Source organism: Papilio xuthus, unplaced genomic scaffold (genome assembly GCF_000836235.2).
Source record: "Papilio xuthus unplaced genomic scaffold, Pxut_1.1 DF827597.1, whole genome shotgun sequence".
NCBI lineage: Eukaryota > Metazoa > Arthropoda > Insecta > Lepidoptera > Papilionidae > Papilio > Papilio xuthus.
In genome coordinates, this window is record NW_013531052.1 from 572204 (window position 1) to 585666 (window position 13463).

The following is a 13463-nucleotide window of genomic DNA, read 5'->3' on the forward strand; positions in this document are numbered from 1 at the left end:
CATTAGCGTCCCCAAAAAAAACATGGCTAAAAAAATTGATAGCAGTATTTTCGTATACTTTGCGTGATGTCCAATTACTTTTAGACTTGCTTGCGTGCTTGTTCACGTTTAACGTGGACGCGCCCGCCCCTGTGCATTCAACGTGGCCAATATTGGCTGCCAGCCGTTTGCTTGATTTTTAAAGACATTAAAAGTTTATTGATGATATAAAAAAAATTAACGTTGTGTTTGGCCCCTCTATTATTATTTAATCTTTGTTTTTTATTGACTTTGACTTAACAAATAAGATATAACCTAAAGGTCTATGTTACCAGGTCTTAAAATAAAAATAAAAATTACTTAACTCTGAAAGAAAATTGACATCTGTCAGCAGCTGACTTGTTGTTTGGCTTTTGACAGTGACAGCTAAGCTTAAATATTGATGATGTTTCTATATCCATAATTTTCCTTGACTGTTTACACGCTCTTTCGTGTTGCGATATCTCATGTCTGTTTTTAATTATCATCCTTGTTATTATCCCAACACATCGGTTATAATTGTTCCGTACAAACACTTATAAGATACTCCGTGATTACTATAAGAATGACTGAATCAATAATTACGAAAGACACTTTTGACAAGAATCTCGAAGACTTGGAAATACAGGAAGTTTTAAAGAATGGCACAGACTTACGAGAATACGCATTACAAATTGATAAGGGAATCAAAGAAGCTGAAAAAAATTCAGTTGCGGATTATTTGAGGGAGAGCGATAACATCGCTTCTCTGCATGGCCAGATCGAGGAGTGCGACGGTATATTAGCTCGCATGGAAAGTATGCTATTAGTGTTCCAAGTATGTATTCACAAAGTTCTTTATAAAAATTAACATTAATACTACATAAAGATTCAATGGAAAAGCCTGCTTCCATTTTCACACAAAAATCGCTAAAAATATTAGCTTTAAATTACATACTGACACTTAGATAATCTCTGCACTTCACAATTCTGCATCAATTTTAAAATGGAATTTCTTCTTTTTCAACTTTAATTACATGATAATTTTTTCTATCTAATCATCGCAAATTTTCAATGTATTCTGTAAATACTTACCTGTTTATTGTGTGTTTTTTCATTTTCAGAATGATTTAGGAAGTATAAGCAATGAGATCATCAGTTTACAAAAGCGATCTGTGAACATGTCAGTTCAACTTTCAAACAGACAAGCACTCAAAGGACCACTGTCCTCATTTATAGAAGACATGGCTGTATCAGAAACACTTATATTGTAAGATCTTATTATTCTTTAATCTGTAATTTCTAACTAAGCGCACTTTTTTGCAAGTAGTCAACATACACTGTTATCTTTTTATTATTTTTCAGTGGAATTAATAATGTTCCTGTAATTGACAAAGAATTTATGGTCCAATTGGCCATATTGAATCAAAAGATAAACTTTGTTAAAGAACAAGATTTCAAAGAAACTAAAGCATGCCATGATGTTAAAGATGTATTAGAAAAGCTCAAAATAAAAGCTGTTGCAAAAATAAGAACATATATCTTGGAACAAATATATAAATTCCGTAAACCAATGGCTAATTATCAAATACCTCAAAATGCAATGCTAAAATACAAATTTTTCTTTGAATTTGTTTTAACAAATGAACGAAATGTTGCTCAGGAAATATGTAATGAATATATTGACACTTTAAGCAAAGTTTATTATTCTTATTTCAAATCATATGCATCAAGGTTAGATAAACTTAAATATGAAGAAGTTCCAACAAAAGATGATCTAATGGGAATCGAAGATGGTTCTAAAGGAGGATTTTTCCAAAAAACTAATCTGAAAAATAAAAGTACCATCTTTACAATTGGCAACCGAGGTGATGTTCTCGCACAACAGTTGGAGGCCCCAATCATTGTTCCGCATGCTCAGCAGAAGACAAAGGTATTATTAGGAAACTACTTTAAACTTTTGAGCACTTTTTAGTACTTTAAATAGATTTTACTTTACAAAATTAAAAAGAAGAAAGTGTTTTTTGTATTTTACTTCAGTGTCATAAATATAGACCATAGAAATTTCTTATGAATTATATATTTCTTATGAAAAACTACAAAATTGTTTAAAGATTGAACTTTTTGTATTATTTCAGTATTCCTATGAAGCATTGTTCCGAAGCTTGCAATATGCTCTGGTGGATAACAGCTGCAGGGAATATTTATTTACTACTGAATTTTTTCACGTAAAGGCCAGTCACGCTCAAGAACTTTTCGATAGAATTTTGGGCAAAACATTATCATTACTTGTGGTCTGTATAATTTTTTTTTAATTAGAGAAATTTATCCATGAAAGTATATCATAACTTTCTTTATTATTTTCAGAAAAATGTAGAAAACTATGTACTGGAATGTTACGATTGTTTGGCACTATTTTTATGCATACAATTAATAAATCGTTATAAATGGATGTGCCACAAAAGGGCTGTGCCCGCATTAGACAGGTAAATACAAAGAGTTATTAAATATATACAATTTTAAAGTTTTCATTAATTTATTGTTTTATCTTTCAGTTATTGGGATTCACTGTTAAGTGCTTTGTATCCCAGACTAGAATATGTTTTAAAACTAAATATCCAGAGTGTCAGGGAATGCGATCCTGCTAAGTTGTCTAACAAAGAACTTGGTCCCCATTACGTAAGTACAACTGTATATTACGTAATACTAGTATGTAACTGGATAAACGGTAACTGGATAAAATAAATATTCTGTGTCCCTCTCTTTTGACTCCAAGCTACCTCCACCACCAATTTTCAGCCAAATAATTATTGAGTTGTAAAATGTGTAACTAACGCGACTTTCTTTTAAGTTTTTATTTATTTACTTTCTAGATTACTCGGAGATACGCAGAATTTTCTGCCGCAATGCTAAGTTTAAGCGAACAGTTTCCATCTGAACAATTAAATAATCTCTTATTATTATTACAAGACGAAGTACATTGTTTCTTATTAAAAATGGCAGCTGAGTTTTCACAAAGGATTCAACAACTTATATTTTTAATAAATAATTATGATATGGTTCTAAGCATTTTAATGGAAAGGACCAGAGACAACACAAAAGAGGCGGAAAGCTTTAGAGAACAATTACAGGCAAGAAGTACAGAATATGTTGAAGAAATATTAAGTCCACATTTCGGTGGTCTGATGCAATTTGTAAAGGAAGGTGAACAATTACTTGAAAGTGGCAAAACTAACGAATTAGCGAATTTAGAAAAGAAATCAATGTCTTTGGTGGCATCATTCACAGCCGGCTGGAAACAAAGTCTCGAAGAAATTCACAGAGAAGTTCTTGTCTCATTTCCAAATCTCGTTACAGGATCTGGTTTATTGCAAATGGCTCTTACAAATTTTGTCCAGTATTATCATAAATTTGTTAAATTATTAACACCCAATGCACGCACCCAGTTGGTCAATATCCATGTTATAATGGTAGAAATAAAGAAATATAAAACTAATTATTAATTTATTAAATTAACAATATATAGACATGTATTTAAAATGATATTTATTATTAGTTGTATATTATTTACCTGTTATTAATATTTGGAAGTATGACTAGAAGTAGACTTATGATTGAAGGATGAAAATAAAAATAATTTTTAAAACTCAAATGTTTATTTTTTTTAATTTAAATCCTACAATAAATCACAGAGAGTATAGTGCGCAAACTGAAACTCGTTTCAAAGCAGCAGTTTTTTTTAATTTTAACTTAACCTAACAGTTCTGTAAACACCGAAATTGTCCCAGAAAGAGGTAATCCATGAATAATAACTAACAAATATACACTGGGCTTATGCGATTAATCAACATTTTAGTTGTATTTTAATGCGTTATTTCTAAATCCTACCAATATTTTACATTTTGTCACGTTACACAGTATAAACATAAAACATCCATGCTAAGATCACATACATACGTTCAATTAAACACTAAGGCCCTTCGTTTACGAGGCTACACAAATCTCTGATACTAAAGTCGACGACACATGACATGAATTTACGAATTTGCTTCGCCATCTTCAAAATCACGACTATGAATTTGAAGCGAGGACCTTAATCATGACGGCGACGCGTGCCCGAGCACAAACTTCTATTACATTGCGAACATTGTATAGCTTAAGTCGCTTAGACACTAAAATCGCTAGGTATCGAAGATTTACGTAGCATCGTGTACGAAGGAGTATTTTTACAAGTTTCCTATCTCAATGTTGTTTAAAGTAACCGGTACAATAATGAGTGATTTTACCAAAATTAAGAACCTAATATTTATACATATACATATTACATGTAGCGAACATTTACCAGGTTAATTTAACCTGCTATTTGCGTTGCTAGGCAACCGGTGTTGCTATGCAAAAATATATAAACTGAAATATCACTTTTAATTAGTTAAAACATTTATACACAAAACATTGTTTTAGAGTAAAAACTTAAAAATAATTACTTTCTTAGTAGAGAGTACGTACCAAAGTAGTCTTTGGTCATAATGTTACAACGGGTTAAAAAAGAGCATAAAAAATCCGAAATATGTGTGTTGAAAATCAATATTTCATAAAATTACTATCAATTTTGTAAAATGATATCAATATTGAATCATGATGACTTGTAATTGATTCAGAATTATTGAATAGTTTTTGAGTAAATTCTAATAACTTCCAACAAAGAACTGTACAATATAAACTGGGTAAAACAAAAATTTGTACAGTAAAAGAAATTGGATATAACCACATAATTAGTCTTAATACTGTCACAAAAAAATTATGGGTAAAAATTGCAAAAGCAATACAGATCCGCCTTAACAACTAAGACATTTATCTTTACTAACTAATAGTGGGTTTCCGAGACCAAAATCCCCTTTTAAAACATAATGTTATCTCCGTTTTGTCAAAGATATTAACAAGGATATGTTTTATACAGAGATTTTGAGCTCAGAAACCAGTGGTTAGTCCTCCTTACTAAATTGCTTAAATACTTAAAACATTTAAAAAATTACATTACCCGATATTTATATAATCGGAATCTTCGACAGTATATGTTTCCATACTTTAGCGGGTTTCTCTCTGATATAGTCTTTGAGTAGATTTTCCAGTTCAGGGGAGAGCTGACGCGGGCTCCAGGCGAACAGAGCCTGGTTGACGCGCGCTGAATTGTGCCGCCTCATGTACAGTAAGCTTGTGAAAATAGCCTCTTGCATACTGGGTTTAGCTGTAAAGATAACGGTTGTTTCTCAGTTATATTTAATTATTATTTAACATTTATCATTGAATTTTAATGATTAAAAAACACTAATGGTGGGTTTCTGAGACACAGATCTCCGTTTAAAACATATCATCTCTGTTTTGTTTATAGAATTGTGTTATAAAGAGATTTTGGTCTCGGAAATCAAATCAAAAACTTAATCAAACTGAAATGCGGTACACAATAGAAACTGTTTAATATGACATTGGTTAAAACAATAAATGGGATATGACGGCTAAAACTGTCTATTTACTTTATCAAAATTGTATTATAAACAATACAATATTAGTAAAGTAAAATATCTAATCTTAATAATATAAATGCAAATGTTTGGATAAATGGATATTTTTTGAAGGTATCTCCGGATCAGCTTCACGAATTTTAATGAAATTTGGCACACATATAGAACATAGTCTGGAAGAACACATTGTTTTAATTCTGCGCAAACGGAGTCGCGGGCGACAGCTAGTCATTTATAAATGTTTGACAAAAATATCTTACCGTTATGATCTAACATTTCTATCAACTGATTGACAACAACCTCACAGTGTACTCTCATGTCATTAGGATATGGCTTCATCATTGGCCCCAGTATTGACACACAGAACGCTTTCACATTATCTGGTACACCTGTCTTATCTATGAGAGGCTGGATCATATCTTTGACTAAATTCTTTTGTGCCCAATGAGGACCTCTTCGCTTTGCAAGAATTATAAATGCCAAACGAAGCATTTTCTTTTCAACTGGAATTTCTAAAAAATAATATAATATTAGCTTATGGTTTAATTTAATCATCATAATTAAACATTTATATTAAAACATGGAAATCCAGATACATGTCATTTCTCTAAATGCAAGATTTTTACTTTTAAAATATGAAACGTCATAATTACCACGTATTTCTAATAATGCGTTCTTGAACATTTCCAAAATCTTAGATTCTCTCCATTCTTTTACTTGATAAAAGTATTTCTGGCACAATATATCTCTTATTTCTTGAACCCGGTTAAATTTATCCTCACATTTGAAAAAGTGTAAAAGGTATATTAAACACATAACTAACGGGCATTTTGCTGAAAAAATAAAGATATGCATTAATTCTAACTAAAAAGAAAAGCTTTGAATTATCAGTAATTCATATTAAAATAAAAAATATATTACCCATTCCCATATGAGCCAAAGGTAGAACATGCATCCAAACTTCAAGACATTGTTTTATAAGTGCCACTGATTTAAATTGAATGCAATACATAGCATCCAACATGAACAATCGCAGACGACTCTTCACTGAGAAATATCTGCAGAGAACAGCATAGAAATGTGACAGACTCTCCACTTGACCAAACTCTGGTGTATTATTTAATTGAAATAGAGTGAATTCTATGCTTTTCATTATAGTTTCTATAATATTGTCTGGGGCCCAACAAGCTTGTAGTTGCTTCAATATATAAAGCAGCACTTGTTCAGATTTGGTCATTAAAGGTGCGGGCGGAGTGTTCACTTTGTTAAATAGCTCGTCTTTACGCGTCGGCTCTTTCAAATACAATACAAGCCCGGACACAAACACCTTAATGTCCCAATTTTGTATCTCGTAAACTAAATCGTTCATTGCATTCTTTGCTTTATATTGGGGTATTGTTATAATATTTGCAATGCCTTCTTCCAGTTTCCGTGAGACCATATTTATTTTAGCTTCTGAAAAATAAAATATTAATTTATTAAGACTTTACTCCAACAAATGGTTGTTGTATCGTCAAATAGCAGTTAGATTTATAAAACGTACCTGGTAATTTCTTGCCTTGGAATTTAACTGAAGTTCTTGCATATTTCTCTAACATTCTACATAAAATGCGGTCTTTAGGCTGCATCGTCTGTTCTGGTACACAAGATTGTTGCTCATTGTTTTCAGATAATGGTGTTCCAGTGAAGACATCTAGATTAGATAGACTACATTTAAGTTCTTTTGCATTCTGTGAAGATAGGCGTCTTGAAGTTCTTCTAACGACGATAGGTTCTGAATCTTTGTGTGGTGATTTAATTACTTCCGTATTAGAGTTATCAGTTTTATTTAAGCTTGACTCATGCGTTGCAGAACCACGTAGTAACCTTTTGGGTGTACTTTCAGATCTGTCGGATGCACGACGTTTCTGTCCTCTGCGGACAGGACTTGCATAATTCTCTTTTTCTAATAGTGATTCAACATGTTCATCTTGTTTGTCCACCTTTGGACTATTAAAAAGTTCTGAAATTAGGCGTTTTCTTTGACTTCTTGTAGTAACAGGTGGTGAATTAGGTGATTTTTCTATAGTTAAATCCGTTTCTTTTTGTAAATCATTATTAATAGCAGTTGTTTCTTCATTCATCTTATTATGTTTCGGTGAAACTGCCTCATTTGTTTGTTTTTGAATAATATCATCACATTTGGATAGTACAATAATTACTTCTTGTTGGCACTCATTGCTCTTTTCTAAAGGTTTCACTACAGATGGCTTTGTATTGGTTTTATTCTTTTCTTTATCTCTTAATTCCGCCATTACCTTAACAGCTTTTTTATATGCTTCGTTATTATAAATAGCTAGTTTAGGAGAATCATCTCCTATTACTTTCTTTCTAATAATCTGTTTTCTTTTCTTGTCTTTTCTGATTGGTGGAGTTAATTCTCTTCGGATCTTAGACTTTGGAAGCAATTTTCTCTTCCATTTCTCTAGTTTTGTTAATTTTATAACTTTTCTAACCTTTTTCGTTGGCGATTCAGATTTTTCTTCATCAACATGCATATTACAATTTTGGTCTATATCATTTTCATCTTTCTCAACTTCAAATGATTCTATTAAATCTGTATTTGAAATGGATTGCTCTTCGGTTTCATTTGACTTACTTATGACTTGGTTATTGCGTAACGGGTTTTGATTGTCACTAATTTGAACTGATTTTATAATTGGTATATTTGACGTTGGTTGGTTTTCATTATTTAAAACTACGTTGTTATTAAGGTGATTTTCTTTTTCACCAAATTCTAATCTTTTTGTGACATCTTTAACTATGTTCGGTTTGTTTAAAATAGGTACAGATTTTGACAAATCTTTTGGTACATTTTCATTGACATTATTAGACTCTTCAATATTTACATTTGATGTGATAGTTGGAGTAAATTCATCCATTTGAAGCTGACAAGATTCATTATAATTATTATTTAAATTTTTATTCACTAACACACCTCTGCTTTTTATTAACCTTGTCATACTGCCCATTGACTTTGCGATGTCCTGAAGAGTAGACTGTAAATTTTCATTTTCCTTCTCAAGTTTCGCCATATCTTTACACCTGTGGCAAGTGGCATAAACAGTATCTGCTTTTTTAGATTTAGCTGGTGATTTAGGAATCGGTGTTATTAATTCACAATCTAATCGCATAGATCTTAAAATAGTTTCTACTTCACAGTCATGACAATTATTAATTTGATTACTATTATTGAGTTCTAGACATTCTCGCTCGCTAATTGTAGTTTCTTGAGCACCAGAAACACGATCAAATTGAATAGGACTAGTTGCTATTTCGCGCTGTTTAATTTCTATAGTGTTTATTCCAATTGTTTTGCATTTATCAATATCATTTTGGAATGTAGCTTTCTCGATGGTTAAGTCATTATCCAAGTTTTTAGGTGGGCTGTCTATAAATTGTACAGGACTAGTTGCGATTTCTACTAACTTTCCTTGTATTGTAATAGGACTAGTTGCTACATCAGAAAAGTGTTTCTGCTTTATTTCGTTATCTAATGGAATATCATTTTCAAAACTATCTTGTCCAAAGAGACATCCTTCTATAATATCTGAATCACATAAAGACACACAATCTTTATCATCATTCAACATATCTTCTATTTTCTCCTGATTTTCTTGAACATTACTCTTTTCATTATCTTTATCAATATTTGTATTCTGTTGTCTATCATTCAACCGTTGGACCGTTGGACCGTCACTTACAAGTTCATTTAAATCATTTAAATAACTTTCTATTTCAGAATGGGCTAATTGTTCTGTTTTTTCATCGTCTTTAGCTTCAACGGTGATTTCAATTTTATTTTCTTGTACTACATTGGTTTTGTTAGATTCATCGACAAGTATCTCATTTTTAATTTTTTCAGTTGTTGTGTCTTCAATGTAATTATTATCATTTTCAGTACAATCTGTGCCTGAATTTATTATTTCAATTACATATTCCTGGACTGTGATAGGACTAGCAGCTATGTCTATGTATGTCTTCTCTGTTTGTAGATTGTTACTTAATTGACAAGATGTACACTGGTTATTTTCTTTATCTGAAGATTTTGTGTTAACTTCTACTTGAACAGTTATAGGACTAGTAGCAGTATCTATGTAAATTTTCTTCTCTTTTTGTGCCAAACTCGTTGTACTACAAGGACTATTTGTTGGATAATAATCTGGGCTGTTACCAAATGAACTGAAACCGGAATCTTCACTTATGATATCATTACCAGAATCGGAATCTTGACGACCATTTACTTGTACCAATAGCTTACTGCCTGTAAAAAAATATGTTACATGTTTACATAATTAATTGCTAATAAATAGTAGTAAATGATGATATTTGATATTATTAGATAGCATATATTGTATTTCAAAATGTCAAACAATGGATTGTTTTCACACTTACTCTTTTCTATCTTTTTGCTGACAGTACTTGTTTCAATCAATAAACCTTTTGCCTGAAACAAAAAAAAAATACTCAAATCGCTCATCATAATACTTTGATAAATTTATAAATAATAAATCCAGCATGTGTTCCAATAGAACTTAAAAAGATGGTAAGCAAGACAATTTTTTTACTTTTTATGGGACACACTTGATAAGACTACCCTTAAAATATTGCGTTAAAACCGGTCCAGCCATTAAAGAACACAGGAAAAAAACAAAAATTGTCTTTTATTCATGTAGATTAATTCAACAATAAGTAATAAAAAAATATGACTACTATACCTGACTGTTTTTGTTTTTATATGATTTTTTTGATGTCTTAGTTGGTGATGATTGATTAAATATGTTTAATTCCTCAACATCCTCAGAGACATTATCACTTGCAGTTGATTTATATTTATCATACTTTTTTAAAATCCTTTTATGCCTAGTTTGCATCTTTTCTGAAATAACAGAAAAAAAAAATTATCTCACTGTTATACTCTGAATTACATATCTATAGGTTATATATCTATGAGTAACTAGCTGTCGCCCGCGACTCCATCAGCACCGTATTACAAAAAAATCTTATTAGCCTATGTGATATTCCATAATATGTTCAACATCTGTGCTAAATTTCAGATCAGATGCAATAGTTCTGGAGATGTCTTTTAATAAACATCAATCCACATATAATAATATTAGTAAGATTAAGTAAGAGTAAGACTTCATTGAACTAAAAATCAATTCCAGTTATAAACATTAGGAACATATTATCATATAAATTTAGTTTGTAATTTTATAGTATCATACATACTTTTGCCAAGTACAATGTCTCTGAAAAGACATATATCATTAATCAAAGTGTTGTATTCTTTAGTATTACATTTTTGTAATTGATTTTCTATTTTCAAAGCTTCTATTTGTGTTTCATATTCAGTAACCAGCATCTGTAAGATAAAAAGATTGTTTAATGTGAATGCATCAAAATAATTTGCAAAAAGGAGTTTCACCAAAAGATGTCAAAACAATATATTCCTCACTGCCTGGTCAACACTGTAAGGTTCTTTTTGAATAAAACTATGAGCAGATTTTTGATAATTTACTAAGATCTCTGACGCCTCTCCAAATCAGCTCTAGGCTTCCGCTGGGGTAATGGATTATAACAATAGTAGAATGCCAATGTTCAAGCCCACAAACACAATCAAATATCTGTTACTTTAAAAGATTTTCTTAGATATAAAATGTTAACTTGCCTGAAGTTGATTAATATGAGATTTCATTTCCTGAATTTTGATTTCAGTAGAAGCCAATCTCACTTCCAGTTCCGCTTTTTCCTTAGATAAACTCATTGCCTGTGGTATGATATCATAGTTATTATTCTGCATATTTTAACATAGATTTATAATTAAAATAACTAAAAATAAAAAACTAAATTCCATTTAATCAAATACTATATACAAGATTTGCTAGTATTTAAAATTGTGATGAATTTCTGCCTTAAGCTAGATATTTAGTTATTTAATGTAATCTATGTTTAAAAAATCTTTGAATTGAAATGTATATAGAAAAAATGTATTTTACATAATTTATTTTACATAAATTATTATTTAGTATTCCCAATATGTATATAACTAATTAATATGTTTATGTCATGAAAACAATTTTATAATAATTACCAATTCATTTGTTGCAGCAACATTGAATGTGCAATCTTCTGTATATCCATCTGGAGAGTTATTTAATCTATCAAATCTTCCTGATTTATCGAATAGAATATTCTTTTTGTATTTTCTTATAATAAAACTGAAAGACATAGTTATAGCTGATAAAAAATTGTGTTTAGCCAAAATCTCTAATATTAAAGCCTCAGAGAAATGTAACCATAAGAGAATTCACCACCTAGGCATTGCATTGTAATGGATTAAATCTTAAAGATTTTGGTAAATTATACTACACTACACATAGTATAGTAATGCCCAATTTATAAAGACGCAACTAATTAAACATTTTTTTTTAATTGGACAAATAAAATGATGCATAAATCTTTAACCAACAACTAGTAGATAATTATTATAATGACAATTAAAACTGTCAGAAAACATTTACTCTTGCCCTGGGGTGGTCCTAAGATTTTATGACTACTATAGTAAATTTGACCAAATTAACACTTACTCATTTTCTAGCATTTTTTGTTTGACATAACTTATATTTTCAGATTGCTTCTTAGCATCACATTGTACCTGTTTACAATGAAAATAATAAAATTGTTAGTTGGTAAGTTCAGTTACTTGATGTAACTGATCGTTTAAATATTAAAATTAAACAAAGAATAACCTAAAACATTAAAACGCTTGCCTTACATTCCAAAAATTCGATCTTTCACATATTCAACTTAAGACTGCAAAAATGTTGTATCTTCAAACTAGGTTTACGATGATAATTCATATTCGAAATTATTTCGGTTTTGATAGAGAATTAGAGATGTAGAAACTAAGCTGAGACAATGTTACGCTCATTTTTCTATATGGGTTTATAATAAAATGAGAAAACAATAACATGATACTAAAAAACTAAGATTGGATAAATAAATAACCTAAAAACTCACCGCAACATTAGAACTATTATTGTCCACTAAAATACTGTATATTGGGCAACCACTCTCATCTAAAGTGGAAGGCATAATTAACCAAGATTATATTAGGTCTTTCAAATAATTAAATAACCTTCACATAATTGATTTACATTTGGGAACATCTCAAACACACCACACTGACACTATACCGGCGCGCGGGCTCGAGTTTTCAGTTTGTTTTTCACCAACCAATTTATCACACAGAGGACCACAGAGCACTGCACAGCTGTACTGCACTATCAGATCTCTATGGTTTAGTTTTATTCCATACTAGCCAATACTAGCTGCGCCCACGACTTCGTTCACGTGACATTACTATTTTACAACTTATAAAGCATTACACCAAAACATATAATATTAAAATTATAAACCATTTACATAAACCTCACATATTCCTACTCAAATGTTCATCTTCTATTCCCAATTATTATTTAACACCCTTCAGAGAAAAACTTTTACAATCTTTGAATCATCAAACTACCTAACGTCCTAAAAATAGGTTTTAAGCTTATTTCTGTTTTAACTGTAAAAATCTGTTTTAACAATACTTCCAAAAAAAAATCCATCCTCTTTCAACCTCTTACAGCCCTTATTGCACATTAAAAACAAATAGGGTTCTAGACGATCGGTGTACCAAATTTGATATAAATCGGTTTAGTCGTTTTCGCCTGAAAGCGACACAGATATACAGACAGAATTACTGCCGCATTTTTAATATTAATAAAGTAGTGAGGTTAGATGGATAAAGAATATATGTTACAAATTGAAAATATAACATCGATTTTACAAGATTATTCTTAAATGACTGGAAAGAGTTTTAAGTCCCTTACAGGCACTAATATGATTTTTTTCAGGTTT

General features: G+C 30.6%; 2 protein-coding genes across 2 annotated transcripts; one reads left to right on the forward strand and one right to left on the reverse strand.

Annotated features, from left to right (window-relative positions):
* Window positions 1–400: 400 nt before the first annotated feature.
* Vps52 (vacuolar protein sorting 52) lies at window positions 401–3615 on the forward strand. The gene is made up of 7 exons (XM_013312669.1): window positions 401–835; window positions 1122–1267; window positions 1363–1930; window positions 2136–2291; window positions 2365–2483; window positions 2553–2676; window positions 2871–3615. Exons 1-7 carry the CDS (start codon window positions 584–586, stop codon window positions 3498–3500), a joined length of 1995 nt encoding a protein of 664 aa, XP_013168123.1. The 5' UTR covers window positions 401–583; the 3' UTR covers window positions 3501–3615.
* A 48-nt stretch (window positions 3616–3663) lies between these two features.
* On the reverse strand, window positions 3664–12813 carry LOC106118315 (centromere-associated protein E). Its single transcript, XM_013312953.1, has 12 exons — window positions 12579–12813; window positions 12146–12213; window positions 11650–11776; window positions 11227–11325; window positions 10788–10920; window positions 10274–10434; window positions 9951–10002; window positions 7060–9819; window positions 6438–6971; window positions 6170–6349; window positions 5777–6028; window positions 3664–5242 (listed from the first exon to the last, which is right to left on the reverse strand). Exons 1-12 carry the CDS (start codon window positions 12651–12653, stop codon window positions 5043–5045), a joined length of 4641 nt encoding a protein of 1546 aa, XP_013168407.1. The 5' UTR covers window positions 12654–12813; the 3' UTR covers window positions 3664–5042.
* Between the last annotated feature and the right edge of the window lie 650 nt (window positions 12814–13463).